Source organism: Gymnodraco acuticeps, unplaced genomic scaffold, assembly GCF_902827175.1.
Source record: "Gymnodraco acuticeps unplaced genomic scaffold, fGymAcu1.1, whole genome shotgun sequence".
Lineage (NCBI taxonomy): Eukaryota > Metazoa > Chordata > Actinopteri > Perciformes > Bathydraconidae > Gymnodraco > Gymnodraco acuticeps.
Window position 1 is genome coordinate 891,680 of NW_022992247.1, and position 26,888 is coordinate 918,567.

The 26,888-nt window shown below is 43.9% G+C and overlaps 1 protein-coding gene across 3 annotated transcripts in view; it reads right to left on the reverse strand.

Moving 5' to 3' along the window:
* Positions 1–26,888, reverse strand: part of si:ch211-207d6.2 (sickle tail protein) — a 179,196-nt gene that overhangs the window by 142,973 nt on the left and 9,335 nt on the right. For all 3 annotated transcript variants that reach the window (XM_034206392.1, XM_034206390.1, XM_034206389.1), the window contains exons 2-3: positions 14,134–14,332; positions 12,805–13,003 (exon numbers count right to left, since the gene is read on the reverse strand). In XM_034206392.1, coding sequence (XP_034062283.1) covers positions 12,805–13,003; positions 14,134–14,245 — 311 coding nt within the window. In that variant the 5' untranslated portion in view covers positions 14,246–14,332. The remainder of the gene's footprint in view (positions 1–12,804; positions 13,004–14,133; positions 14,333–26,888) is intronic.

Sequence of the window (26,888 nt, forward strand, 5' to 3'; positions counted from 1 at the left end):
GAAACCTCCGTGTTTTCTATTTAGCTAACGTCGAAGTAGTGTATGTGAAATCAACCTCACAATAAGATATGTGTATATTAGAATTATTAATGTCATATTTCAAGATGATTAGTTAGATATTACAATATGGTTGGTTGAGCTGGAGTTGGTTGACCTTGTTGTTTTTATTAATTGTATTACCAAATTGATATCAAATAAACAATAAGCATTGGTAACACAACTTCCAAAGTTACAGTAAAATAAAAAGGACCCTGACTCGGACAATACACAATCCAACATGTTCAACAGAAGATAATCAGTTATATATTGTTTGTACACATGGTACTTTACATATATCTGTTTGTTTAAGGTGTCCAGGTGATGCAGACAGGCTGGACCAGAGAGTGAGAGACAGAACTGGACTCCTCACAGCAGTGAACTTCAGCACAGGTACAAAGACTCTTTTTTCATACTGTACAAAGAATCAAGAAAGATATTGGTTTAAATAAATGAAGTATACACCGCTACTACACCGCTCCTGTCTTCAGCTTCATGTCAACAAAACAGTTGGAATGTGTTTCACAAAAAGAAAATGCAACATTGTATCAAATATAAGCATCTCAGGTGAACATATTAACATTGTGCCTCAGGTTAAGTACCTTGGAATCATTATTGACTCTAATTTAACATTCAAAACACAAGTCAAAAAAGTGACCCAAAGAGTCAAGTTTAGCCTAGCAAATTTTAAATACATAAGAAACACAATGACATTGAATTCTGCCAAATTATACATGAATGCCATGATCATGTCACATCTCACATACTGTCTCACAAGCTGGGGTCAAACTAACAGCTCCACACTGAAGCCACTAGCAACCCTGTACAAACAAACCCTCAAAGTACTGGACCAGAAACCTAACCGCTCCCATCACTGTACCATCCTCAACAAGCATAACATCCTGAGTTGGGAAGATTTAATAAAGTATAGGAACATCGTTCTGGTTTACAAAATCCTGCACAATACAGCCCCTCCACCTCGTAGCTCATTGGTTACTCAACGTAACAACACCAGACTGACCACTAGCTCCACACGTGGCGACCTATCAGTCCCATTCAGGAAGAGTACTTTTGGTCAGTCATCATTCTCGGTCATAGAAATACAAAATTGGAACTCTCTACCCACTCATATCAAAGACATACATACACATCCCACCTTCACAGCTCACTTAAAAACATGGTTCACTGAGAACTACACCTGCACACACTAGTCTGTGTTGAGTATGGCGTGAGTGTTACATGTTGTGTTACATGTTGCCCCTCGTTTCTGTTATGTGATTGTGATGTGCTCTATGTGACATGTACTGTATATAGTAACGTGTGTTGTTTATTGTTCTCTTTTATCCTCACACCGGTATCTACTTGTCTTTCCTCCTTTTTATTTAATTTTATATATTTTCTTATAACTAATGCTGTTGATATATTGTAATTTTAAGGGTGTCTATTACCATCTGGCCGGGGACAACAGCTGGAAATTAGCCATGTCGGCTAAAGCTGCACCATTTACTGTTTTTGTGACAGTTCATCGATGGGGACTGTCCACGACACTATAAATAAACTAAACTAAACTAAACATCTTGAGTACTGTCCGGTCATATGGTCATCAGCAGCAAAAACACATATACAGAAATTACAAATAGCTCAAAACAAGGCTGCCAGACTAGCTCTCCACTGTTCGAAGCACACTCATGTTGGAGTTATGCATAGAAACCTATCATGGCTTCCAGTTGAGAAACGTCTGCAATCTCGTGTTATCACTTTTCTCAGAAATGTCCAATTTAGCAAAAGACCACTGTATTTTTATGAACAAATAGTTTACACAAGAGACGAGCATGACCATAAGACTAGACAAGCTACATCAGGCCATCTACTGGCACCTAAACCCAGGACACATCTTCTGAAAACTTCTGTGTCTTATAGAGCTATAATGGAATGGAACTATCTACTTTGCTGAAATAGAGTCCAGAGCCTCTTTCAACAGGAGATTGAAGGGCCATGCTCATTAGTAGATGGCATCTACTAATGAGCATGTACCCCTTGTGAATTGTGAACCCTAATTGAATTTGATCGCATACTTTGTACTGGTGGATGTCTTGTGCACTCATCCTTGGCTGAGTTTGATGTTGAAAGTGGATGAGATTGTTGATGATGGTGGAGATTGTTGATGATGTTGGTAATGTAATGTTGTTAATGATGTCAGGACGTATATCTTGAATGTTGTTGTATTGTTGTATTGTTGTATTATTGTTGTATTGTTTTAAGTGTCGGACCCCAGGAAGAGTAGCCTTTGTCAAGAGCAAAGGCTAATGGGGATCCTAAATAAACATTAAAAAAAACAAAACATAAAAGCACTCAGCATTGTGGGTGACCCCACACTTCCCTGGTAAAGTTCACTTTGACTTTTGACTAACGAGATTTAGATTCAGGATCAGTTTTAGCTCTGACGACCAGGCTTTGCGTCTTTCACCAGCCAGTGTGAGGAGCACACTGTTGAGGATTAACACCCGCAAGGCTGCAGGACCTGACAACATTCCTAGTTGTGTGCTGAAGGACTGCGCAGAAGAGCTCACAGATGTCCTCACAGACATTTTTACCATCTCCCTGAGCCAGGCTGTTGTTCCCTCGTGCTTCAAGGAAACCACCATCATTCCAGTGCCAAAGAAGTCATCTCCATCCGGCTTCAACGACTACCGCCCGTCGCACTAACTTCCACCATCATGAAGTGCTTCGAAAGGCTGGTCATGAAGCCGATCAAATCCACCCTCCCCCCATCGCTGGACCCGTTTCAGTTTGCCTACCGAGCTAAACGGTCCACAGAGGATGCAATCTCCTCCGCTCTCCACCCAGCCCTCACACACCTGGACACTGAGACTGACACTAAGACTAAGAACCCATATTTTCAGAATGCTATTCATAGACTTCAGCTCAGCATTCAACACCATCATCCCCCAGCAGCTTGTACAAAAACTTACAGACCTGGGCCTCAGCCCCTCTCTCTGCAACTGGTTGCTGGACTGGTTGTGGAGACCACAAGCTGTACGAGTCAACAATAACACTTCAAACTAGGGCTGTGCGATTATGGCAAAAATCATAATCACGATTATTTGGGTCAATAATTGATATCACGATTATTTTGACGATTATTCATTGACCATTTATTGAACTTTAAAACAAATAATATTTTACCAATAAACAAGATCAACAAATATGTTGGAGCGCACTTCCAAAACCATCCTAAACATATATTATTAATATGATAAATAAAAATAAATTAGACCAAAATAAATTAAATCAAACATGTTGCAGTGCACTGTCACAACCTACTGAAAACTCCTTAACATATAGCCAACATTTTGGTAAAACATATTCATTATTCCACTCAGTTAAACGTTGAAGGCTAGCCAACCGTCATGGTCCAGAAGTAACAGGAAATAAATGTTGAACTACAATTTAAGACCAAATAAAAATGTTTAGGCCACCATGGCAAATGCTGGTAGGGCTGCTCATGTCATCTCTTAAAGATGTTTTGCAAGAAACACCAGCCTGTTTACATGGTCTGGTTTCAGAGATGAGCGCAGGCAGGTGACAATATTGCCACCTGTACTGAAGACCCTCAGCCACGCTCCGACACATGTGACGCCGGCCAATCACAAAGCTTTGATGCGTTCAAGTGCATTATTTTGGCACAGGAAGATTATGTTACAGGACATTAACGATAAAACAGAATATTGTTGTTCTATTTTTAGACACATCTCGCGATCGACTGGTTGGGCACCCCTGGGCTAGACCATAGGTCCGTTGTGGTGGCAAAGTAGTCAGCTGAAGCCACATCTCTCTCAACTTCCCCACGGCATTTGTCACATAATACCTGCTGAAATAATACCGAGACGGCATCGCGTAACACTTGTCCAACGTGTTGACAAGTTGCTTAAAGCCCTGGTTGCTAACAGTGCTAACTGGGCACATATCTTTAGTGATGTGAAATGTAATGGCACCTGTAATATCTCTGTGTCTCTGCGAGCTCGTCGCGTAGGCCGTTGCTCTGTACAATGCGTCCTGAATCGATGACTGTGATGATGTGGTGGATGAAGTCGAGCGGCATCTGCTTTTTGGTCTGCTTTTTGTTGTATTACTGCCCAGTCGTATTGCACTTTGTGGTTGTATTTCAGATGATTAAAGAGATTGGTTGTGTTAGCGTGTGGTGCCAACACAACCTGGTAACAAATCCTGCACTGTAGGCCTACTTTCTTTTGCTCCACGTCGGACTCCTGAAAGCCAAAGTACTTCCAAATAGTGGTAATAGTTGTACCCTTCTTTTTAGCGAGTTGCTGCTCTTGTTCTGACATCTTCGCTTGCGCTGAACACTCACAACACATGTCACTCCCACGTGGCCGAGTGGGCTTTTAGGGTGGGGCGAAGCGCACCCAGCTAAATAATCGTATTTTGTCAATTATGCTGTTTTCATAATCGTCGCAAGCCATAAATCGTAATCGCGATTAAAATACGATTAATTGCACAGCCCTACTTCAAACACCCTCATACTGAGTACGGGGGCCCCCCAAGGATGTGTGCTCAGCCCCCTTCTCTTCACTCTGCTGACCCACGACTGCAAACCCATCTCCAGCACCAACCACATCGTGAAGTTTGCAGATGACACTACTGTGGTAGGTCTCATCAGCCACAACGATGAGACTAACTACAGGAAGGAAGTGAACCAGCTGGCCCTGTGGTGCCAAAATAACAAACTCTTCCTCAACCTGGAGAAAACAAAGGAGATAGTTGTTGACTTCAGGAGATACCCACTGTCGGCCCCCTCTCCCCCTGACCATCAACGGCGCTGCTGTGACGCAGGTGACCAGCACCAAATTCCTTGGGGTGACCATCACTGATGACCTCACCTGGAAAATCAACACCACCGCACTAGCGAGGAAAGCCCAGCAGCGCCTGTACTTCATCCGGAAGCTCAAGCGAGCCGGAGCATCACCCCCCATCGTGCTGTCCTTTTATCGAGGGACCACCGAGAGCATCCTCAGCAGCTGTATCACGCTGTGGTTCGGAAGCTGCGCCACCGCCGACCGCAAGAGCCTGCAGCGCATAGTGAACTCTGCCCAGAGGATCATCGGTGCCTCGCTCCCCTCACTAGAGGACATATACAACACCTGCCTGACCCGCAAAGCACTCAACATTGTGGGTGACTCCACCCACCCCTCCAACAGCCTCTTCAGCCTCCTGCCTTCAGGAAGAAGGTTCCGCAGCCTCAGCTCGGGCTCCACCAGGCTGAGGAACAGCTTCCTCCACCAGGCGGTCAGGATGCGGAACTCTCTCCCCTCCCTCCCTCCCTCTCTCCCCCCCTCTGTCATCTCTCTCCTGAACTCTCCACCCCTGCCTCCGACCTTTCTCCCCTGCCCCAAATGGTCCTGGACTAGCTACGATGGTGCGCTAGGTGCGGGTTTTAACCTAAAGATGGCAGAGAAGCGAAATAAAAAGTACTGTTTTCACAATGATTGGGAGGCATAGCCGCGGGAAGTCATTTTGCTCAGGGGGTGCTGCCAAAAGTGGGGAGGGGGCCGCCCGGGGGCGTTTAAAAAAATAAAATAAAATGCGTGCCGGGTCCGCATACATTTTTGTTTTAACTGTTAGGCTTAATAAACCATTATAGACCTTGGTTACATCACTTTAGCAACAGCTGCACATGCCCACATGCTAACTATGGGTCTTACAAACCTACATAGCATTACAAATAGTCAGACGAAAATATTATTTACAACATTAATAAAACTATGAATTCAATTTTAACTGACTGACAAGGCAAAACACTGCACAGCGGCAGCAGCATTAAAGGAAAATATTAGTGGTGCATGATAATTATCGGCCCGATATTAGGAATTATGACGTCATCCCGATAAACCCGATACCAGTATTAATAGCCCCGATAATATACAATATATTTTTTGGGTAATATATTGTGGGTGGATTGGGATGAGGGGCGCTTGTTTTTCACTCGGCTCCTCCCGTTTTGCCAGTACTGTGGTATTAGTGGTTTAGGAAGAGGGGAGTTCTTCACAAATCCAGCGCTCCCTAAAGGCCCTGTCACACTGTCCCGAAATTGACACCCGATGGACACACGATAAAGGAAATGTTCAAATTCGGCTGTGATCGTAGCAACATCGGGCCATTCGTGAGGGCATCTTAAGCCATCGTATGACCGCCGGTGGAGTTTCTCAGGCTCCGGCAGCAACTTCGTGAGCGGCAACTTCGTAAGGCATCGTGAGGGCATCTTGTCAAATCGTGTCATCTTCGTGTTATCATCGGTGCATTCACCCTCACTCTGATTGGGGCGAATGCCCGATGGCACCGATGATAACAAGATGCCCTCACGATGGCCTTACGAAGGGCACAATTGACACACGAATTCAACACGAAAATGAACCTTCGCAAGGTCCTTCTGCAATTTTTTGGCATGCCAAAGATTTTGCCACCGCTCACAAAGTTGCTGCCGGAGCCTGAGAAACTCCACCGGCGGTCATACGAAGGCTTAAGATGCCCTCACGAATGGCCCGATGTTGCTACGATCACAGCCGAATTTGAACATTTCCTTTATCGTGTGTCCATCGGGTTGTTTTATTGCACAACAAAATCATGTAAATATATTATGTAAATAACCCAATTTGTGTTCTGTGAAACTAAAAAGGATATAATATATTATTTTGAAGGACAGTTGACAGGAAGTTGTTGTTGTTATGGAAACAACATTACGGAAAAAACGTAATATTTTCTACATATAACGACGGATAAAGTAAAGAACAAAGTCTGAAGATATCAGTACAGTATCATAGTACTGTAACATAATTGTTTTTGGTACTTTCATTGCAGTTGTATGTCTTAAATGTAATGTAAATGTTGCCTTCGTGTGTGGTTCGGGGCCATCTTCGTGGGAAATTCAAAATTCCATATTCGTGTGTCCATCGGGTGTCAATTTCGGGACAGTGTGACAGGGCCTTAACTCATGCCTGGCTGTGACGTAAATGGTGTGAAGCCAGGACAGTAAACAAACATGTCGGTAGTATGGGACTATTTCAAAGTTTCAGAGTTAGATAGTTCGCTTGCTATTTGTATTAACAAATGCAATGCAGAAGTTCCACGAGGAGGGAAAAAGGCAACGAGCTATAATACTTCCAACCTGATTAGTCACCTGAAACATTGCCATTACGCTTTTAACACACCATCGGTACACCGTGCAACACTTGTCAGGAGTCAGTGTCTCTCCCCCAAACTCACACAATTCGATATGAACTGAAGAGCCGCATGAAACTAGGCAAAGAGCCCCATGCGGCTCGAGAGCCGCGGGTTGGCCACCCCTGCACTAGGGAGTGTCTTTCAGTTCCTTGAGTTTATCAGTTAGCTGTCTCTCTAAAGTCTCCAGATGTCTTTCCTTTTCCTTAGCAGCTCTTCGAAGGCCATTGGACTTGGAGATGAAGCTTAGTTGTCCTTGTGACTCAGCTTTTTCTGCGTTATGATCAGCAGACTTCATGAGGACCCTTATGTCTTCTCCATTCTCTTCTTTTTGGCTTTTATCTGTGTTATCTCCTCCATCATTCCTTTCCTCTTCTGTGTCTTCTTCTCATCTTGCTTTAGACGTCTTTGGTCATCAAGGTACATGTGATATTTCTGCCTGGCAGATGCTGCAGAGAGGAGCAGCTCTTTGGTGTAGGCTATGTTGAGCAGCCCTCCAACACTGTGCACATGGTCATTAATGACCCGCTGAGCAATCAATGAATGCTCTTTGAGGTTCTCCACCATCACTTCCTTGTTAACTGAAAACCCTCTCTCAACGGATGCTTGACCATGTGAAAGGACCAGGACGAGTTTTACTACCTCCCATAGATGACGACACTCTGCTTTGTTTGATAAATGCTCCTGGTAGAATTCATCCAATCTTCCACTTTGTGGGTTGAAGTCCCTGAAGGAATCTGACGCTGACATCAGGCTGTGGTCATAGAAGTGACCAAACTCCCTAATGATCTCATCGCAACATTTGTCTTCAATGCGGCCAGTTTCCACAAGGAGCCGCAGAACAGTTGTGAGTTTTCGTGTGCTTACTTCTTTGCTCTTGAGGAGCACCCTTGGATCCAGAACAGAAGTTTCTTACAAGGGGATATTTGAGTGGAGCCTTTTCAAAAAGCTTGAAGACCATCTTCAGCAAAAACAGCTTGCAATTCTGTCTGAACTCCAGCCTCAACCTCTCAGCACCTGAGTTCTTCTTCATGTGTTCCTCCAGACCTCGCTCCGTGACAAATCCCACTCTCAGTTTGGTGACATCCATGTGGTTGACCGGGTCAGTTAAGTCAACTTGCAGAAGCTTGACTGTGGTAGTTGCATTATTCATGACACTGGGCTTGATAAACTTCTCCAATAGACTCATCAGTATATTAGAGAGATCCTGACTCATAAATGGCAGCATCGGTTTATCAGTCTGGTATAACTTCAAAAAAGGTGTGACTTCCCTTGCCACCATTAAAAATAAGTTGAGCTTTGCTTCGAAGAGGTCATCTTCAACAATCATCTGAGCAGTCTTAAAAGACTTAGTAGATGGTTCTGTTACAGTTTTCATTTTGGCAGCATCGATGTATATTTTTAGAGAAGGCTAAATCTGTAAGGCACGCTCAGCTACCTCCACATTTTCAAGCCATCGATGATGACAGAAGTCAAGAGGGAAGGATGAGGTACCAGTAACTTCTGTATAGTCCTCCCTACGAGCTGGAACATCCTTGAAAAGCCATTTAAGGGCTGACAGAGCATTTCCCAGCTCCCAGTTTGTGGCTGCACACCCTGCTCTAAAAGGAGTTGTGTAGTATATGCAAACCACAGCTTCCTACATTTAGCATTTTCTTGCCGGTTTGTCCTTCAATGTTTTGCTGGGCTATGGAGAAGAGTTTCCAGTTCACATTTGGGCCGTCCATTGACAGCTGAATCAGGTTTTGGAAGCCTATATCCAAGCACACTGTCTCAACCTTCTCATAGATTTGTGCTGTAGTGTGATGACCCATGAAAAACGATGTCAGATACCTTGATTTTACTTGGTTATCATTCCAGAATCTAATGTGGATGTCAAGCTGGCTTTTCTTCATTTCCCGATTCAGACTTTCATCGAACAGAAGAACATATCCAGACTCTTTCTTGGCTTTGGCCTTCATTATGGAAGAGAAATGAGGACCAATCTCAAATGTAGTGAGATATGCCACTTTATTCTCCCCACAACTGAACTGCTTCGCTACATCACTGTCAGGAAACATTGTCTGGAAAATGGCCCCTGCGTTCTCACATGATTTGTACGAATAGTGGCTGGTTACAACTATTGTTGCCCAACATATTTCTGCTTTGAGTGTTGGATTAGAGCTAAAAAATGATGTTAAAGTGCCTGTGGTCTTGCTGGATGAATTGGCTGGATTTGATGAACCTGCTGATATTAGAGGGGCAACTCCTGTCGCTACTCCACTGGTGGCTTCCACTGTATTAGCTCTCTCTACACTGCTGGTTGCTGATGTGGATGTAGCTGTGCTGCTTGCCTATTGCAGATTCAGTCTTCCCAGCCTGGTGCAGGTCTACAATTTTGTTCCTGGTGTCCTTTGACAGCTCTTTGGTCTTGGCCATAGTGGAGTTTGGAGTGTGAGTGTTTGAGGTTGTGGACAGGTGTCTTTTATACTGATAACGAGTTCAAACAGGTGCCATTAATACAGTTAACGAGTGGAGGACAGAGGAGGACAGAGGAGGACAGAGGAGGACCTGGAGTTTGAAGTCTTCTCATCCAATCTTGATGCTTCTTTCCTAAATAAGATATCATTAACACATATTGTTTATTCATAAAACAGTTATCAGTAAGATGCTGAAAATGATAGTTGTCATTCATGTCGCTGTATGTGTTATTTTATTAAGTTATCTACTTGTTTAACCTCTTTCATGGCAGTAACATGACATACAGTAGCGTACAGTGGTGTAAATTAACTAAGTAAATGTACTCAAGTTAACTTGTGTACTTAAGTACAATTTTAAAATACTTGTACTTTCATTTTATGCAACTGTGTACTACACTTCTACTCCACTAAAGTTCGCCACACTGCTTCCGTAGCACTGCTCCCCCTCCCTCCGGCTGAAATTATGAATGTAAGGTGTATAGTAATCATAGATAACACGGCAGGGTCCGTTACAGTTTGTTTTCATCCGATTTCAAATAAACAAAGTCTTGGCTTTCAGAATATTAAACTTGTTTCGGCAAATTCAGATGATAAATACAGCTTTGAAGCTTGTAACGGCATAATTACAAGCGGAGAACGGAGTAACGTGACGTCACAGCAGGCATAACAACAGCCGGTGTTTCTCCTGAGTGTTTTCCCCGGGAAACAAACACAATACACACAAACGCAAAAATACACAAACGCACACACTCGCGAGCTTCCCCCAGACCAGTACAAACGAAAATATGTTTCCTCCGTTTGAAAGCTAGGAATCTCCTCTTTCCAACAGTGTATAACTCAAAATGTGTCTTCGGGTCAATGCGACTGAGCAAGTTTAGGCACGAAAAATACTACAAGTAGAAATACTGTACATTGCTTTTAAAATCATTCTGTGTGACATGAAACACCACAGGATGGCGACTGTTGCACATACTGACATACGCTCCTCTGAAATTATTGTCACCTGCATAAGCAATTATCCCACATTGAGTTCGCTAACGTTACTAGCTTAAACAAACGTAACATGCAACGTTAGCCTAAGCCAAAATTATCTACTACGGCTTACCTTTCATGTGGCTCGTCAGCGCAGACTCCCATCGAGAACAACTGAATTTCTTTTTGGCAACCTTTGCAGGAGGCTATTCGTTGTGTTGATCCTCGTTTTAGCCATGGCTTGTATTTTTCTTTGGATAGCCAACGCTCGTTAAAACAGCAACCTCCTGGCATACTGTCATCTATATCACTCTCATTAGAATGCCCAGTTCACACACAAAAAAACACTTGCAGGTCGCGCTCATAGCGCGGGAGCCGCAGCGGAGCTGTTTTATGTAGAAGCGAAGCAATTATTTTCTTTAATCTAAAAAGCGAACTATTCAGTCAGACAGCAATTTATTGTAAAAGTAAAGCATTTACATTTTCAAGCACTTTATCTCAATTTCAAGCACCATTCCCAAAATTCAGAGAAGGTCCTCGCTGCAGAACGCGGAATGGGGCGGGGTCGGATAAAAGGCGGGGTCGGACGTCCGACCCCGCCTTGTGAGTCCACATTACACATCAGCTGTTTCCCTACCGCCAAGAAGAAGAAGAAGAAGAAGAAGAAGATAGAAAAACCATGTGATCACCTAGTTGGTCTGTTTGTCCGCGTTATTACATTTGAAGACGATTATACATCATCATCATCATCATCATCATCATCATCATCATCATCATCATCATCATGGAAGGGAACGACCGAAGGTAATAAATTATGTATTATTCGCCCAGTAGACAGTCGCTTCCAAGTTCCTACCTTGTAAGTTGTCTGTATGGCCGTACCAATAAGTTAGCGCAGCATGCTTGGTCTTGAAATGTTCGTAAGAATCCATAGATGTAGAATATCTACATTGTTCATCTTGATGTGTTTTTAAATTCTTACAAACCAACTGAATCGATCTGCTTAAAGAAATAACAACATTTGATTCATGTAGACTCTGATTTGAATGTATTCCATTGTGTTCTTCCTCAGACACCATACCATTCTTACTTGCCTTAACGTCAGCCAAGAGAGTGTCCGAGTTAACCGCTCTGTCGGTGCAACCGAGTTGCTTGTTGATCTGGGGTGACCTGAGCGGGGCGACACTCAGACCCAGGGCCGCCCCTCCCTACAGGCCAATCATGAAACTAAACGAAGTGTTTTTATTTATTTATCAAAATTATAACTACAATCCGAAAAAACAGGGAAAGCCTGGCTTCCCTTGGCCTCCAGGAGAAAACGCCACTGATTTTCAGCAGGAAATGCATTTTATAGTTGTTAGGGAAATTATTGACCTCGACTCCTAGATATGACGTGCAGGACCAACCCTGACGTCTGTTTATCTCCTTTAAGGACATAGGCTGCTTCAGCCATAATGTCATTGTTCCCATTCGGTGACCGGGCAACACTAGGTCACAGATGGTCTGTTGTTGTGGGTGCACTGGGACACTTCCTTCTTTGTTGTTTGTGGACTCCAAGGTATGACATCTTCGAGGCCATAAGTGACGGACGCAACTAACTCAGTGTGCCCAACTGTTTAAACTATCTTATCAAAATATGTTGATGACTCTCTGTGAAACCAGTTAAATGGGCTAACAAGAGAGAGGCGCTCCAGAATTGACGTGGCAACCCACCCGTGCAGTCAGACCGTGACTGCTGTGACTTGTGATGTGAATCTCTCCGGCCGAAACTCCAAATAAATCATCAGTGTTTGATATCAAAGCTCCTGCTCTACCGTGTCTCCTTCCTGAGTCGGTGACTCCCACTGCATTGCTACACAGAAGTTTCCCTTACAATAGTTACCTATTTTATCCATAGGATAAATTAAATAGAGTCATAGGAAGTTTTGAAGGATGATAACAAAATGCTCTCTAGTTTATAATTATGACTGGATCAGGGAAATATCAGAGCCCAATGCTGACTGGGTGTGGTGAAAGACCAAAGTGCATAGACCAAAGATATATTCAACGAAAATACCTTTGAATGTTAGGCCCACGCAGGCCTCTGTGAAACAATTTGCCTCACCTGATGTCCTCTAGGTCGTAGTAGACGTTGCGGCTGGTGTCTTTGATGTAGATGGCCATGTTGGGAGACTGCAGCATCTTCATGGTGAGCTGCTGAGGGAAGGCGGAGACAAAGAGAGCCCGCAGAGCGTCCTCCCCATTGAGCTCCACCGGCAGCTTGACCTGCTGAGTCTGCTCCCCGTACTGCAGGTACATCACACCTGACAGAGCAAACACACTTTAGACCACAGGGGTCAAACACACAGCCCACTTTAGGGTCCAATCCAGTCTGCGGGATGACTTTGAAAAGTATAATAATTTCAGAGAAGACATTACCTACAGCTTTCATATCTTTGATGTACAGTGGGGCAAAAAAGTATTTAGTCAGCCACCAATTGTGCAAGTTCTCCCACTTCAAAAGATGAGAGGCCTGTAATTTTCATCCTAGGTACACTTCAACTATGAGAGACAATTAATTAAAATGTATTTATAATCATAGTGATAGTGATTTATTTAATTTTTCAAGTTCAGTGTACAGCAAAAATAAAGCGATTGGCCTCGCTGTTCCAATAGTTTTGGAGGGGACTGTATTGATGGATCTCCAGGTTATAGTCAGAGAGCCAGTCCCACCAAGCTGACAAACTGTAGCCGATTAAAGAACAGAGATAATGGCTTGCTAAAAGTGAAATCAAAACCTAAAGCCCTCTGCTGTCTGGCTAAGTTTAGGGAGCGCTTAATTTGATATGCAGTGGCGTCTTCCGTGAGAGGAACCCACATTTGAAACGCATTTTGTAAACAGCCCTGATTTCATTTAACTCCCAGCGTTGACAGGCGGGCAAGTTTACATTTACAGTTTGAATATGAAAGCTGAGTGTAGTATAACTCGGAAATAAGTTAGCATTTAATCACTTTCGTTTCTTAGTGTTTTTAATAGACTCCTGAAGTATGGTTAGAGGTTAAGACAACCAAAAGAGATTTTCGTGTTTTTATATGACATCAAATACGTAAATAACCCTAACCTGCAAACTGCAATATAACCCTGCCTGCTCTGCCATGCAAAGAGCATCCCGTGCTCCTGTATCATCTGCATGTATTTATAAAAAGTTCATAAGCCGTCACTGTCATCACCGTGGTTCTTTATAAATTAGCCTTATTACAAAAACAGTGACATTATCAGTGTCTTCAGAGAGCTGGTGGGAACTGCGGCAACTTGATGGGGTCTGTAGGTTTTCTTCATATGCCTACTAGTAGGGTGTGTGTGTGTGTGTGTGTTGTGTGTGTGTGTGTGTGTGTGTGTGTGTGTGTGTGTGTGTGTGTGTGTGTGTGTGTATGTGTATGTGTGTGTACATACCAGGCAGCCTCTCTCTCGTCTGACCCCTTAACCAGCCGACAGGTAGACTTGCTCTTTCTTTACAGCCCCTTGTAAAGGGGGCCATGGGGGGCATCACTGCTCTATCTGACATGGTATCTGCAGTCAGAGGGTCCTGCTGCTCCACCAGGCCCAACACTCCTGCACAGGGGGGGCTTTCAGAGGGGTGGAGACTCCTCTCCTGTGTGGATGAACATGAAGAAAAGAAGGTCCAGAAGGTAGGACAGTGGCAGAGACATCTCATTTAAACCAATCAGAGAATCCTTTGAGTGTCATGTATCCAAACAGAGATATAAAAACACAATAAACCAAGTTAAAGATGACTTTGAGTCAGATTATTATAATTATAATTCACAAAAATATTGTAGTGCAGTCAGATCTTAAATCTGATATTGTGACAGCCTTCAATTGTTGTGAAATATTCCACTTTCAGATGTTGGTTAGAGAACCACAGATTGTTAGGCTTAAACAGCCTGAGGTGACCTTTTTCCTCCTCACTTCAAGGCAGTTTTCTACACCACAGCCAGAATATGCAGCAAGATAAATCTACACAAAATAATACATTCTTCAATTAAGAATGTCTTTTTTTTATGCAGAAGCATAAATAGACTTTAAACATGGCCTTATTCAGATCAATTGTAAGATCACTTTCTAAGCAGATATACAATCCTCTGTGGGAGGTTTGTTTTCACAAAGGTGCAACTTTTTCAAGAGCTCTCAGGTCAGTTGTTTTTCCATGGTCAGCTTACACACCAGGCCAAAGTTTACTGTTACAAAGAAACAATTGCACGCACGCACACACACAAACACACACACACACATTTTAATTCACATCAAAGGCAAATATTTATTCTGCAGTCTGTTTACAGACCTGCTAGAACTGTGTGTGCACACTACACGTAGTGTATCCTGGACCACAGTGGCTGTCTGTAGAGCACCCAACATTCTTTACATTAGCTCTGAAACAGAGGTTTCAATTAAATAATGAGTCAACTTCTGTGCTTTGGCTTTGAGCTCAGTGCTCCACGTTTTGTTTACAATAAAGCGAGTGGAAGTCCCCCCGTTTTATGGAGCACATACAGTATGTCAAAGATAGACAGACAAGGATACAGGGCCTCCGGAGGTTTTGCACGCTTTTCATAAATAAATAGCCACTGTTATAGCTACAGCGGCACCTCTCAGCCTCAGAGGAGCACTGCACACTGCTGGGAATGCCTGATATTCACAACTGATCCACTTTGTGTTTGGAGCCAGAGAGGGTTTGAAACTTGGATTGTCTAACCAAGGCAGCAGCAGGACACAAATCACTGCTCGACACTAACAAGCAACGCTGCTTTTGAAAACTTTTGGGGAAGCCCAAGTGGATCAACAGCTTAACGAAGAAGAACGGCGGGAAACGGAGCTCCACAATGTTTTTGCCGGAAATACAACTGGACAGACTGGACTTTCAGCATTAGCCTCCATCGTGATAGAACGGGACTTATTTATTATTGGAACTGAAAATAATATGATCAAATAATTTAACTCTTCTTGAGGAGAGAAAGGAGGATGGATTTTGTGGACAAATAATCACGAGTATGAGGCTATAATGACTTTTATTTTTGTTATATTGATGCTTCTGCTGGAGATGAAATCTAGGTCTGAAATTCATGGCCCTTGCAGGGCCCGATGTGTCTGGCCAGTCGGACAGACAGCCAAACTCATGATTGTTATTTACCAGGATTCAATCTTTGGAATGCTTTATGCCAGAGAGCAGGGGCGGACTGGCCATTGGGAATACCGGGAGTTTTCCCGGTGGGCCGGTGCCGCGCGTGGGCCAGGGCCCGGAGGGCCAAAAAATGAAATGTTTTTGATTTTGTTTTGCCTAAATCCTACCGGCCCACATTTGTAAGTGTTCCGGCCACTCCCAAGCTCTAGCCAATCAAACCGCGTGCTTGTGTGTCTGGGGCGGGAGATTCATGTGATTGGTTGTTGGTGGAGTTTCAGCCCCCCCCACCGGCAAGCGACAACGCACACCGCTGTGTGTAGGGGCCGTGAGGGGGCCTACGCCCATGTTTTATTCCATGTGTCAAGTCAGGCAAATTGGGTCCAAATGTTATTGCATCAATGATCTGTTAACATTAAAATCACTAAATATATACTGTAACTATTTTGCTCTAGGCAACTCAAGGGCTCAGGTAATGTGATTACTATATGAATAATGGTCCAAGATAACATTAAATGCATAGGGGTTTTTGTTAAGTAACATACTTTTGTCGCCGGCCGGCCGATACATGCCGCGCATTAAGTGGGCCTGTCTGTCATTTAATCCCCGGGCCACTTTTTCCCCCCAGTCCGTCCCTGCCAGAGAGGGTGCTCACATGTATAGCAGCACAAACATGTGAGTGTTTGTGTGAAGCTGTGAGCTGATCAGAGGTCATTATTCTGATGTGACTCCCTGTGTGACGCGTGCTCCTGTAAGCAGAGGCTCTCATCCATGCACGAATACTGAACTGATGTCTGTAACCTGACATATGAACAGATGCATACACAAGCACAGATACAGAGACTCAGCCACAAAAACACTGAGTCACTGCACTGTAATGACAGGGTAAACCACTGGGCTGAATAATGCCCTGCGGCCAACAGACACACATCCACAGCACTCACACACACAGAGCAGACATCTCGCAATAGAGGATGTCATGTATTAATACATTTGCAAAGACCTGATGAAAGACGCTGTTGGATCCTGGCTACATGAAAATGTAGTGGCCGGATGCCTGAACCGCATCAGCCTGGAGGAGGGGGGGACCACAATGTGTCTAAACTAACAGAGATGAGTGTGGGTTGGGGGAGGGTTGTGCAGGCTACGTTATGCAGAGGGGGGTCATACTTGCCAACCCTCCCGATTTTCGCGGGAGACTCCCGATTTCATTGCCCTCTCCCGGTTTCCTCCCGGGGTCATATTCCTCCCGCATTTCTCCCGATTTCTGACAAAATCAGTTTTACTCAGGACTGTTTCCGCTCAGACTTTAATACAGCTACACCATTGTTTGGTTTCCATGGTAGCACGTCTCTTTAGTAGCGTGCGCAACTGAAAGTCTGAGGGGGTGAGGAAGATAGTCACAGAAAACAGAACAAGCATCGACAACTCCACCCTCTGCTCACTCCTTTCCTGTAAAATACAGGTCCAGCCCATATGCTCCATGGTGCTACAGGCCGCAAGGCAGTGCACTTACAACTACAATAAGCATGTTAATGTTAATCTAATACAGCTCCGGCGATCCACTAGCACCCCCCCTCCCCCCGCGGCGGTTTTGAAATGCTCCCGTTTTCTGGGGTCTCAAGGTTGGCAAGTATGGGGTCAGGGTAAGACAAAGATGATCACACCAGAACACTGCTCGAGTAAAGGAGAGTGAAATATGAAATACTGTATAGAGTTATACATTTGAATGGCAGTTAAATTACAAATATAGATAGTGTGAGGGATTAATTTTGTCTTTACTTAAGATATTTGACCTTTCGGCCTGTTGACGTTTTACGACCGAACCCTAAGTCTGTTATCTGTCTTAGGGAATGGGAAATCTTTGCTATTGCTGACATTACCAGTTTTATGACCGGTCAACTCTCGGTCACAAGAGCCATAGAGTCAGATGAGTGATTCAGTGTCTCCAGGTGTTCACGGATACCTTCCCCCAATATGCTGATTAGCTCTCGGTAAACTAGTTAAAGGGCTACCAAGATGCGAGGCTGATCAGAATTGACATGACAACCCACCCGTGCAGTCAGAACTTTTTGCTGCTGTGACTTGTGAGATGAATTCTCCGGCCGATGCTTGTAATAAACTACCAGTGTTTGACATCAGAACTCCTGCTCGTCCTGTATCTCCTTCATGAGTCGGTGACTCCCACTGCATTGCTACACAGAAGTTTCCCTTACAGATAGATATCAGATTTGTGCAATAACGTTAAAAAATGTTTAATGGATATGTTAAATGTATTATGAACTACTTTAATTGTTATATTAGAGAGTGATTCGAACCTAAGTTTATGAAAATACTGTAATAAAAAAAGTATTTACACTGGCGGGGTTGCTGGCATAACTAAACGTATTAGATAAATACATTTCGAGATGCATCGTGTTTAAAGGATTGGATTTGGTTATGATCAGGGGCGGACTGGCCATTGGGAATACCGGGAGTTTTCCCGGTGGGCCGGTGCTGTGCATGGGCCGGAGGGACAACAAATAAAGAAAACAAATTTTAAAAAATGTCCTTCTTTTTTTTTGCCTAAATCCTACCGGCCCACATTTGTAAGTGTTCCGGCCACTCCCTGGAGGGGTGTGGCCCACACCCCACTGGGCTGGGCTGGGCCGTTTTGATAGGCTACCTATGTTCTATCTATCAGATAGTTTCACTTTCACACATCAGGCCCGTAGCAGCTGTCACTGCAGTGAACAATCAGGAGTGAGTGACTGAGAGACCTAGCTGGCAGTTGCTTACAGATGGATAAACAAGCTCCAAAGCGTAAAGGCGTTTTTGTATAGTTTGTGTATACAGTATACAGTATTGTAGCGAGCCCTGGGTTCAGAGGGAGGGACTTGCATGGGGCGGTTGGCAGGGAAATGGGGTTCAGGGGGAGTGGCTGTACGGCTGTACCCGTAGGATAGAAAAGGGGGAAGTGACGTCTGACTCAGAGGTCGCGCGGCTGTGGAGAAGAACGTGTTGCCCACATTCTGTTACTGAGTTTAGGCTAGTTAGCTAGCAGGTTTATTGTTTTGGGTGCAGTCACTTTTGCCTCCACTTGCTGTTCAAATAAATGTTGAAAGAAAAAGTTAATCTGTTTACAGTTCCTTTTCATATGGGTGTTGAGAGATGTATCCATAGGTTTAGTCCCTAATTCTGCTCTCAAAGTGCACCAGATTGATGCATTTAACTTTGTGGTGATTGACATTATTCACCCACGGATCTATGGGTTGGGGTATTGTTCCGCACGGACATTTGAGTGAGCCGGACTTCCTGTTTCCGCCGGTCTTCGCTTCCCGGGCATGAAGTTGTTTACATGTGTGTTCCAATGCTAAATAAAAGTAGAGCTTGTAACTTTGATACCCCGCCTCCGACTCCCGTCTCTCGGCACCACAACTTCAACATTTAAAAAAAATCTTCCCGGGGGAGCTTGCCCCCGGACCCCCCTAGAGGAGGTGAGGTCCACCACCTGCCCACACCCCCTGTTAAATTGTCCCACCCACATTGAGGATGCTTCCTACGCCCATGTTTTATTCCATGTGTCAAGTCAGGCAAATTGGGTCCAAATGTTATTGCATCAAGGATCTGTTAACATTAAAATCACTAAATATATACTGTAACTATTTTTGCTCTAGGCAACTCAAGGGCTCAGGTAATGTGATTACTATATGAATAATGGTCCAAAATAACATTAAATGCATAGGGTTTTTTGTTAAGTAACGTACTTTCGTCGCCGGCCGGCCGATACATGCATTTCATTTTCACATACATTAATACCTCATTCACACCAACGCAACTCCGGTTCAAGCTCCGTGCTAGAGCTTTTCAGGTTCAGAACCAGTTCTTCGGTTTAGCTCTGGCTCTTTTCACACCCCCCAGAGTCCGACTGGTAATGCGTCGTTGCGTCGTTGCATCATCGTTTGCGTCATGACGTATCCGTTTGCGTGCCTGCGAGGATTATGGCTCTATCAGCAGCTTTTCCGGAGTCATTTCTGTGGTTTAGTTATATTCTTATGAAAAAGTGTACTCGTGTCAATAAAGGTTTTTTTAAAACACAACTGCTTCCGAGGTCGGTCTTATTTCTTAAGGTGGACTGAACCATGAGTGTGGAGTAACGTTGTATCTTTCATTTAAATGAACTGTAACCTTCACCCAGGTATGTAACAGCTGTTCTCAAATGAACACGTGAAGTAAAGTTTCATATTTATAGTTTTATAGATTTATAATGAGTTATAATGAGAGGTGATCAACGTGAATGCTCAGGTTCCACCTTAACACGCAGACACGTTGCTTCACCATGAGCAGAAACCTTTATATATTAGAGATGGCAAATCCGGATCATTTTATGGACTCGGAGTCTTCTGAGTCAATCATTGAAGAGATCCGGATCATACGAGTCATTTGAGTCATTTGAGTCATATGAGTCAGCATGACCAAGACCGTAGAAATCCTACCGGTGAAACCGAAAAGTTGTTGCATTTAACCAGCATATTAAACTAACGTTACATTAACCTCCGCTACACAGTGTCTTTTGCTTTAATAAAACATGTGTGTGTGTGTGCATTTTAAAAAATAAGTGTTTTGCATTATATGTATATAGTTATTTTAATATGTTCCTGTACTTAAGCTAATTTTGCACAATTGTGTTTTCATTTAATAATAATAATAATAATAATAATAATAATAATAATAATAATAATTGTATAATTACATTTTATATATTCTAACTGTTTTGCAATTTTCTATCATTTGTTTCTTTTTGTGTGCCATGTTCAAAATAAACGAGTTTCCAAGTAAGATCCTTATTGGAAATGCAGATATTATTACAGGAGACTGTTGCACAACATGACCATTTTGTTAGAAGTCTACACTGAAACTTAATTTAGAGCCGGAAAAATCGCGGGATCCGTGAATCCAGGTCAATGATCGAGAGAGACCAGTAGCCTACGAGGACTCAGAGCCGTAACATATAGCAGGCAGCAGATCCAGAGATCCAGCAGACTCGTCCCCATGCACGAATCTACAGCAGACTCAGCCCCTCCTCCGGCTCGCACGGCTCCCGCGAGTCCCACGGCTCCCTCGACGAGTCGCAGCAGACTCAGAGATTTGCGGACTCACGGCTCACTCATGGCTCACGGCTCACTCACGGCTCACGGCTCACTCACGGCTCCCGCGAGTCCAACGACTCACGGCTCACTCACGGCTCACGGGACTCTCGCGGGAGCCGGAGGAGGGGCTGAATTTGCTGTTGATTCGTGCATGGCGACGAGTCTGCTGGATCTCTGGATACAACAACGTTGTAATGTGATTGTACACGTTATAAAGAGAGTAAAGAGTGACGCAATTTATAGTTTTAATTGTTACGTCACATCAGGTGTAGGACTCAAAGGACTCGGGTTAATCGAGAGGGAGACTCGTCACGACCGGCTCATTACTAGGATCCGGGTTAATGATCCGGATGAATCATGACTCGCCCATCTCTATTATATATACAGTCTATGGCTGAAACTCTGAAACTCTTGTTAAGTTTCTCCATCGTTGTGTACAAACTGGATAAAACGCGGGCTTTGTGTTGTTGTTCAGGAGTTGATCTGTCTCTGCCCCTGCCCCCGCGTCAACGTGGAGCGGGAGCTCCACAAATCATGTGAAACCCAGATTTGGCACAAAAAAGGGGGAATACACGTTTCGCAATTATGCCACATCAAGGTGGAACGCTCTTCCCACAACTGTAAAGGAAAGTAAAACTATACTTACCTTCAAAACCTCTCTTAAAGAGCACCTTCGGGGGAGAGCATTGCAAAACTGGCCCCGGTAATGGTACAAATCTCAACCTGTCGTTCAATGGACAGCTTCCCCCCCCCCCCATCTATGTATATACTCGCATTGTAGACTCTGTTACTAACTGTATATCTGTAGACTTGGTATGTCTTAATTGTCCGGTTAGGATGTATTAGAACGAAATCTAAAATGAAAATTGTAAACAAGCAATCTGTATGTAAAAAAACCACCTGTATGTAAATTGTAAATAAGCCATCTGTATGTCAAATATGTCTTAAATGTCTTAAATGACATGATGAATTGGAAATGGGGGACCCTGATGTAAACAAGACGAAAGTCTTTCTCTGGTCTGCATCCCCTTAACAATTGTATGTTTTGAGCTGTACTGTACTGTACCCAATATACAAGCTGTTAATAAACTTTTCAATCAATCAATCAAAACGTAAGCGTAAGTATGTGGTGCTTTTGCTCAGGCCGGACAATTTTTCGGTGCATGAAACGCACCGGATTCCGGAGCTCAGAGGCTGCTCCGCTGCGGTGTGAAGAGGAAAACCCGGTGCTTTTCAAGCTCCAGCTCCGAACCGGCCCTGAAACACCGTTGGTGTGAATGAGGTATTAGTGGGCCTGTCTGTCAATTAATTCCCGGGCCACTTTTTCCCCCCAGTCGCCCCTGGTTATGATTAACTATATTTTAGCGGATAAAGATCTCTTCAAATATGCGTTCATTGGCCTGGACACCATCTTTGGTGACAGATATTTCTAACATACACGTTCAAAGTCTACTGCGAAGCGTGCTGCTCAAATGCGCACCGCGTCTCAGTACAACCTAATAAGGCTGTCCAACAACATCATCACAAACACAAACCATGTTCTGAACTGCTACCATCTAATTGGAGATACAGGGTCCCACGATTCAATAAAGTCAGACTGAAACATTCCTTTGTGCTCCAGTCAATCCTCACAGTAAATACAGAGCTGAATCCAGGGACGTGCACAGGTACGGGCTAATGTTGCCCGGGCAACGGCCCGTTTGGCCTTTTTGGCTGACCTGCCCCTCTGGAGAGAACGAGTTTGTTTTTCTTTTTTCTGTTGTGGCCAAATCAACATGATAAACCCACAATTAGTATTGCAGCGTCTCGCGCTGTCATCTGCCGGTGCGTTAAGACCACCTCAGTGTCGGATTTTGGAAACTTGATTTTGAGTTGTCTCATGGCAGTTAGGGTATAAGGGACAAACCAGGGGACTTTACTTCCTCTTGATACCGTCGGTTCTTTACAAAAAAAACACCTAAATATAGCCTACTTGTTGTTGTGCTTCTGTCTTTCTGTGTCTTCTCATCTGTAAACTCCCTCAACGTTGCTCGCTCTCTTTTCTTGATCGCCCTCTCTCGGGTGAACAGTTCACTGTCCCGCTTCATTGTAGGATTTCCGCCATATCTCTACCACTTTAGTTTGACCATCTCTGTTACTAAGTTATGGAATACTAATAAATAAGTAATTAGATACCTTACTGCGCTCATAAAGAATGATAAGAATAAGAATAATGCATATTGAACTGGTTTAATTAATTTTGAGTTTATTTAAAGGTGGGGTAGGTAAGTTTCAGAAACCGGCTCGAGATACACTTTTTGTTATATTCCATGGAATGCTCTTAACATCCCGATAGCAATGAATATCTTAAGTGCTTTGACAAAAAATCCATAAAAAAATTTCATCTGTGGAAGCCGTAATACTGTAAAAAGCACAATCCGTTGAGCCGGCCCGGCTTAACGGATTGGATTGCCGCCCTGTCTGTCAGCCTTCCATCTCGTGCATGCACAAATGTATCTCGTGCCCTCATTGGGTGTGTGCCGTAATTGGGCGTGCATTGCGCGTTCATGTGTGTTGGAGGAGGTGCTCTGTAAGGAAGTCTGAAGGAAGGGGCGGATTCTTTTCGGCTGTGTACTTTCAAATTGTAGTGCACTCGAGCCGGTTTCTGAAACTTACCTACCCCACCTTTAAGTTAGAGGCCCTATTTTATCAGTATGTCTGGACTGCACCGCAGTTACAATGGTTAAACTACATTAGAACAGAATTGTCCCCATTTTGTCTTTAATAGTTACTAACATTAGACATTTTTAATGAGATATGGACCGCAAAACTGCTCTCTCCCAAATGGAGGTTTTCCCTCTTCAAGCTACATAACTTCACTCCTTCCACCTTTGAATTCCATGCCGTCACAGTAACCCATCCTATACAGTTAACCAATGTTGTTCTCTACCGTCCACCAGGCGCCTTGGGGGACTTCTTGGAGGAATTAGATAATCTCCTCTCACTCATCCCTGAAACTAGCCCTCCCGCTGTACTTCTCGGAGACTTCAACCTCCAGACGGGGAAGATAGACGAAATAACATCTCTGTTAACCGCCTTTGCTTTCTCACTGTCTCCGTCCCCACCGACTCATAAAGCTGGCAATGTCCTTGATCTCATATTCTCAAGGAACTGCGCTACTTCTAACCTCTCTGTAAACCCGCTCCACACATCCGATCACTTCTTCATTTCATTCTCTCTATCCCTTTCCAAACATAACAAACTAATCTCTTCTCATCCTGCACTTGTCCGCCGTAACCTTCGCTCCCTCTCCCCCTCTAGCTTTGCCTCGTCGGTGCTCTCAGCCCTCCCTTCCTCTGACTCGTTCCAACTCCTACCTCCAAACTCTGCTGCAGAAACTCTACTCTCTCCTCTCTACTCTCTCATCCACTCTGGACTCGCTCTGTCCAGTGGAATGCCCTTACCTACTGGCCTAGTTCAATCAAAGTGGTTACTTTTGTTTGGCTGGGCAGTGTAGTTTTACACACCGTCTTATTTGACTTTCTCAGGACTTAAAACTCAAAGAAAAAAATATATTTACACACGTAAGGTCATCATCTTAATAGTTTTGTATGCTCATCCGTGAGCAGAGCATCAAGTTGACATTTACAGCTGAATGCGGCGATTACCATTTTGTTCAGCAAAACGCCTCACAAACGTATTAAGATCAACAGCTTTAGTGCGTTTTGATTCAATGCTGAGTACAGCCAAACTTGACAGTATCTTCTCTGTCATTGTAGACCGCAAATACCTCATTCCTTCGGTGCTTGGGTCCGAATGCTTCTCGTTTTGCGCCGTCCCGTTCAAATGAAATCGCCGCTAATCATATGTCCACGCTCGCGCGAGGAACGGGGGAGGGGTTACATGACGTGCATCTTGTGCTGCATTCACTTGCACTCGGACATTAGAGACTTTCTCTCATACATGTCCGATGAGCCACAACTTTTCTTTCAAAACAAAGCTGCCAACTGGGGTGGCAAGGCCTATTTTTAGGGTGTCAGTTGCCACCCCGGTAGGTGAAACTAGGCTACTAGCTACAGTACAGGTGGAACTAAATGAGCTGTTAACTCTCGCTCTGAATTTTATTTTTTAAACTCTCGCTCTGACTCAGACAGGTTGAAAGAGACGAGACACACATTTTTCCCACCCGCATTCCGCGAAGACCCGCCCTACTGTGCCTCTGATTCGCAGATTGTTTGGGGGGGGGGGAAACGCTGACGGGATGCTGAATGTGATTGGACCAATGCGTTGACAGACACACACAGACAGTGGAACAGGACATGATTGATTGATTGATTGATTGATTGATTGATTGATTGAAAAGTGTATTAACAGCTTGTATATTGGGTACAGTACAGTACAGCTCAAAACATACAATTGTTAAAGGGATGCAGACCAGAGAAAGACTTGCGTCTTGTTTACATCAGGGTCCCCCATTTCCAATTCATCATGTCATTTAAGACATATAAGACATATTTGACATACAGAGCATGCAGAGCGCTGTTTGCAGTCTATGGACATAGCGGATCATTTTGACTCGTTGCGTTGTGGCGATGTCTCGCAGATAACACAGATAGTACAGATAATACATATGAAAAGTATAATTTGCTCAGAGTCCAGAGACAGTTGTGGTTCGGTCCGGATCCGGACCGGAGTCCGGACTTTGAGGATGCCTGCTCTAGCCAAACATCACCGACAACTATGTGGATCAACGAGCTGTTTGTGTGGTATTTTCTCATCTGGACTGCCCTGTCGTTCAACCTAGTGTACAGCAGCACTCCAATACACAGCTGCTGAGCTCCTCCGACTACGATTCCACCTGCCCGACACATCACCGGCATTGCACCTCTTTCTGGACATCGCTCGTCATCCCCGTCGGAAATATATCCACCGTGGTTCCCGGCGAAGGTTTTACATCGATGACTCCAAACCCATACAATCCATCTGGTCTTCAACTCGACAACACCCAAGAAACTCTGCACGCAAAGTTGACCACACTGTCTTAGCCAGCTTAGCCAGGGGGGTATACTACGAAGCAGGATTTTCGCTTAGCCGGCTAAATTCAGGGACAACTCCGGCTTTCCGGTCCTACGAAGCTGGTTCTCTTTTTAGCAGGCTAGATCTCCATGGTAACTTATGCTTAGCGGCTAACTTGGTCGGGAGCAGGTTGGGTTGCAGGCTAAGAGCTCAACTCAGTGAAAGCACTGCCTGCTGACCAATCAGAGCTCAGTGTGCGGAGTTTAAAGCGATCAAGTCATATTACAGGAGAAAGGAAATACAGAAAAGCTGCCGGTGCAGGAAAGACGGCCAGCAAAAATCACCGACTGTGTGAACGTGAACATTAATAGAATATCACCTCCATCTTCAGAGCAATCTGACTATTATAACATTAGCGTTAAGAAAGCTTACTTAAATATCTGCCACAACATAAGTAACCGGATCATAGTAACATTAAGTACAGTCCGCGGCATATCACTTCATAATGTATCATATATTTTCTTATCTGAGTCAGTTGAGCCGTATCTGGCCGTGCAACACTCAGTGTCACATACTGTATGCAGAAGTATTATTTTAAGCAACACATTAAGTTGACGAAACACTCGAGACAAATGTAATTAAAGTCAGATCGTGTTTTAGACGGGGCAGTGATATCATAAACCTGTTAATGTACGCATTCAAACTTTATTTGTGCCACACAGCTATGTGGCTTTTATCCTGGCTAAAGTGTTTAAGTCATGGATGTTCAAAGTTTAACTTCTTCATTTTTGACTAGTATTAAAGTTCACTTTTCATTCAGGAAGTATGACGCTGCGCTGTCAGTACGCTTCTCCATGTTTGTGATTGGTCGAATGCTCCAGATACCACCCCTTTCATGTGAACGCGCA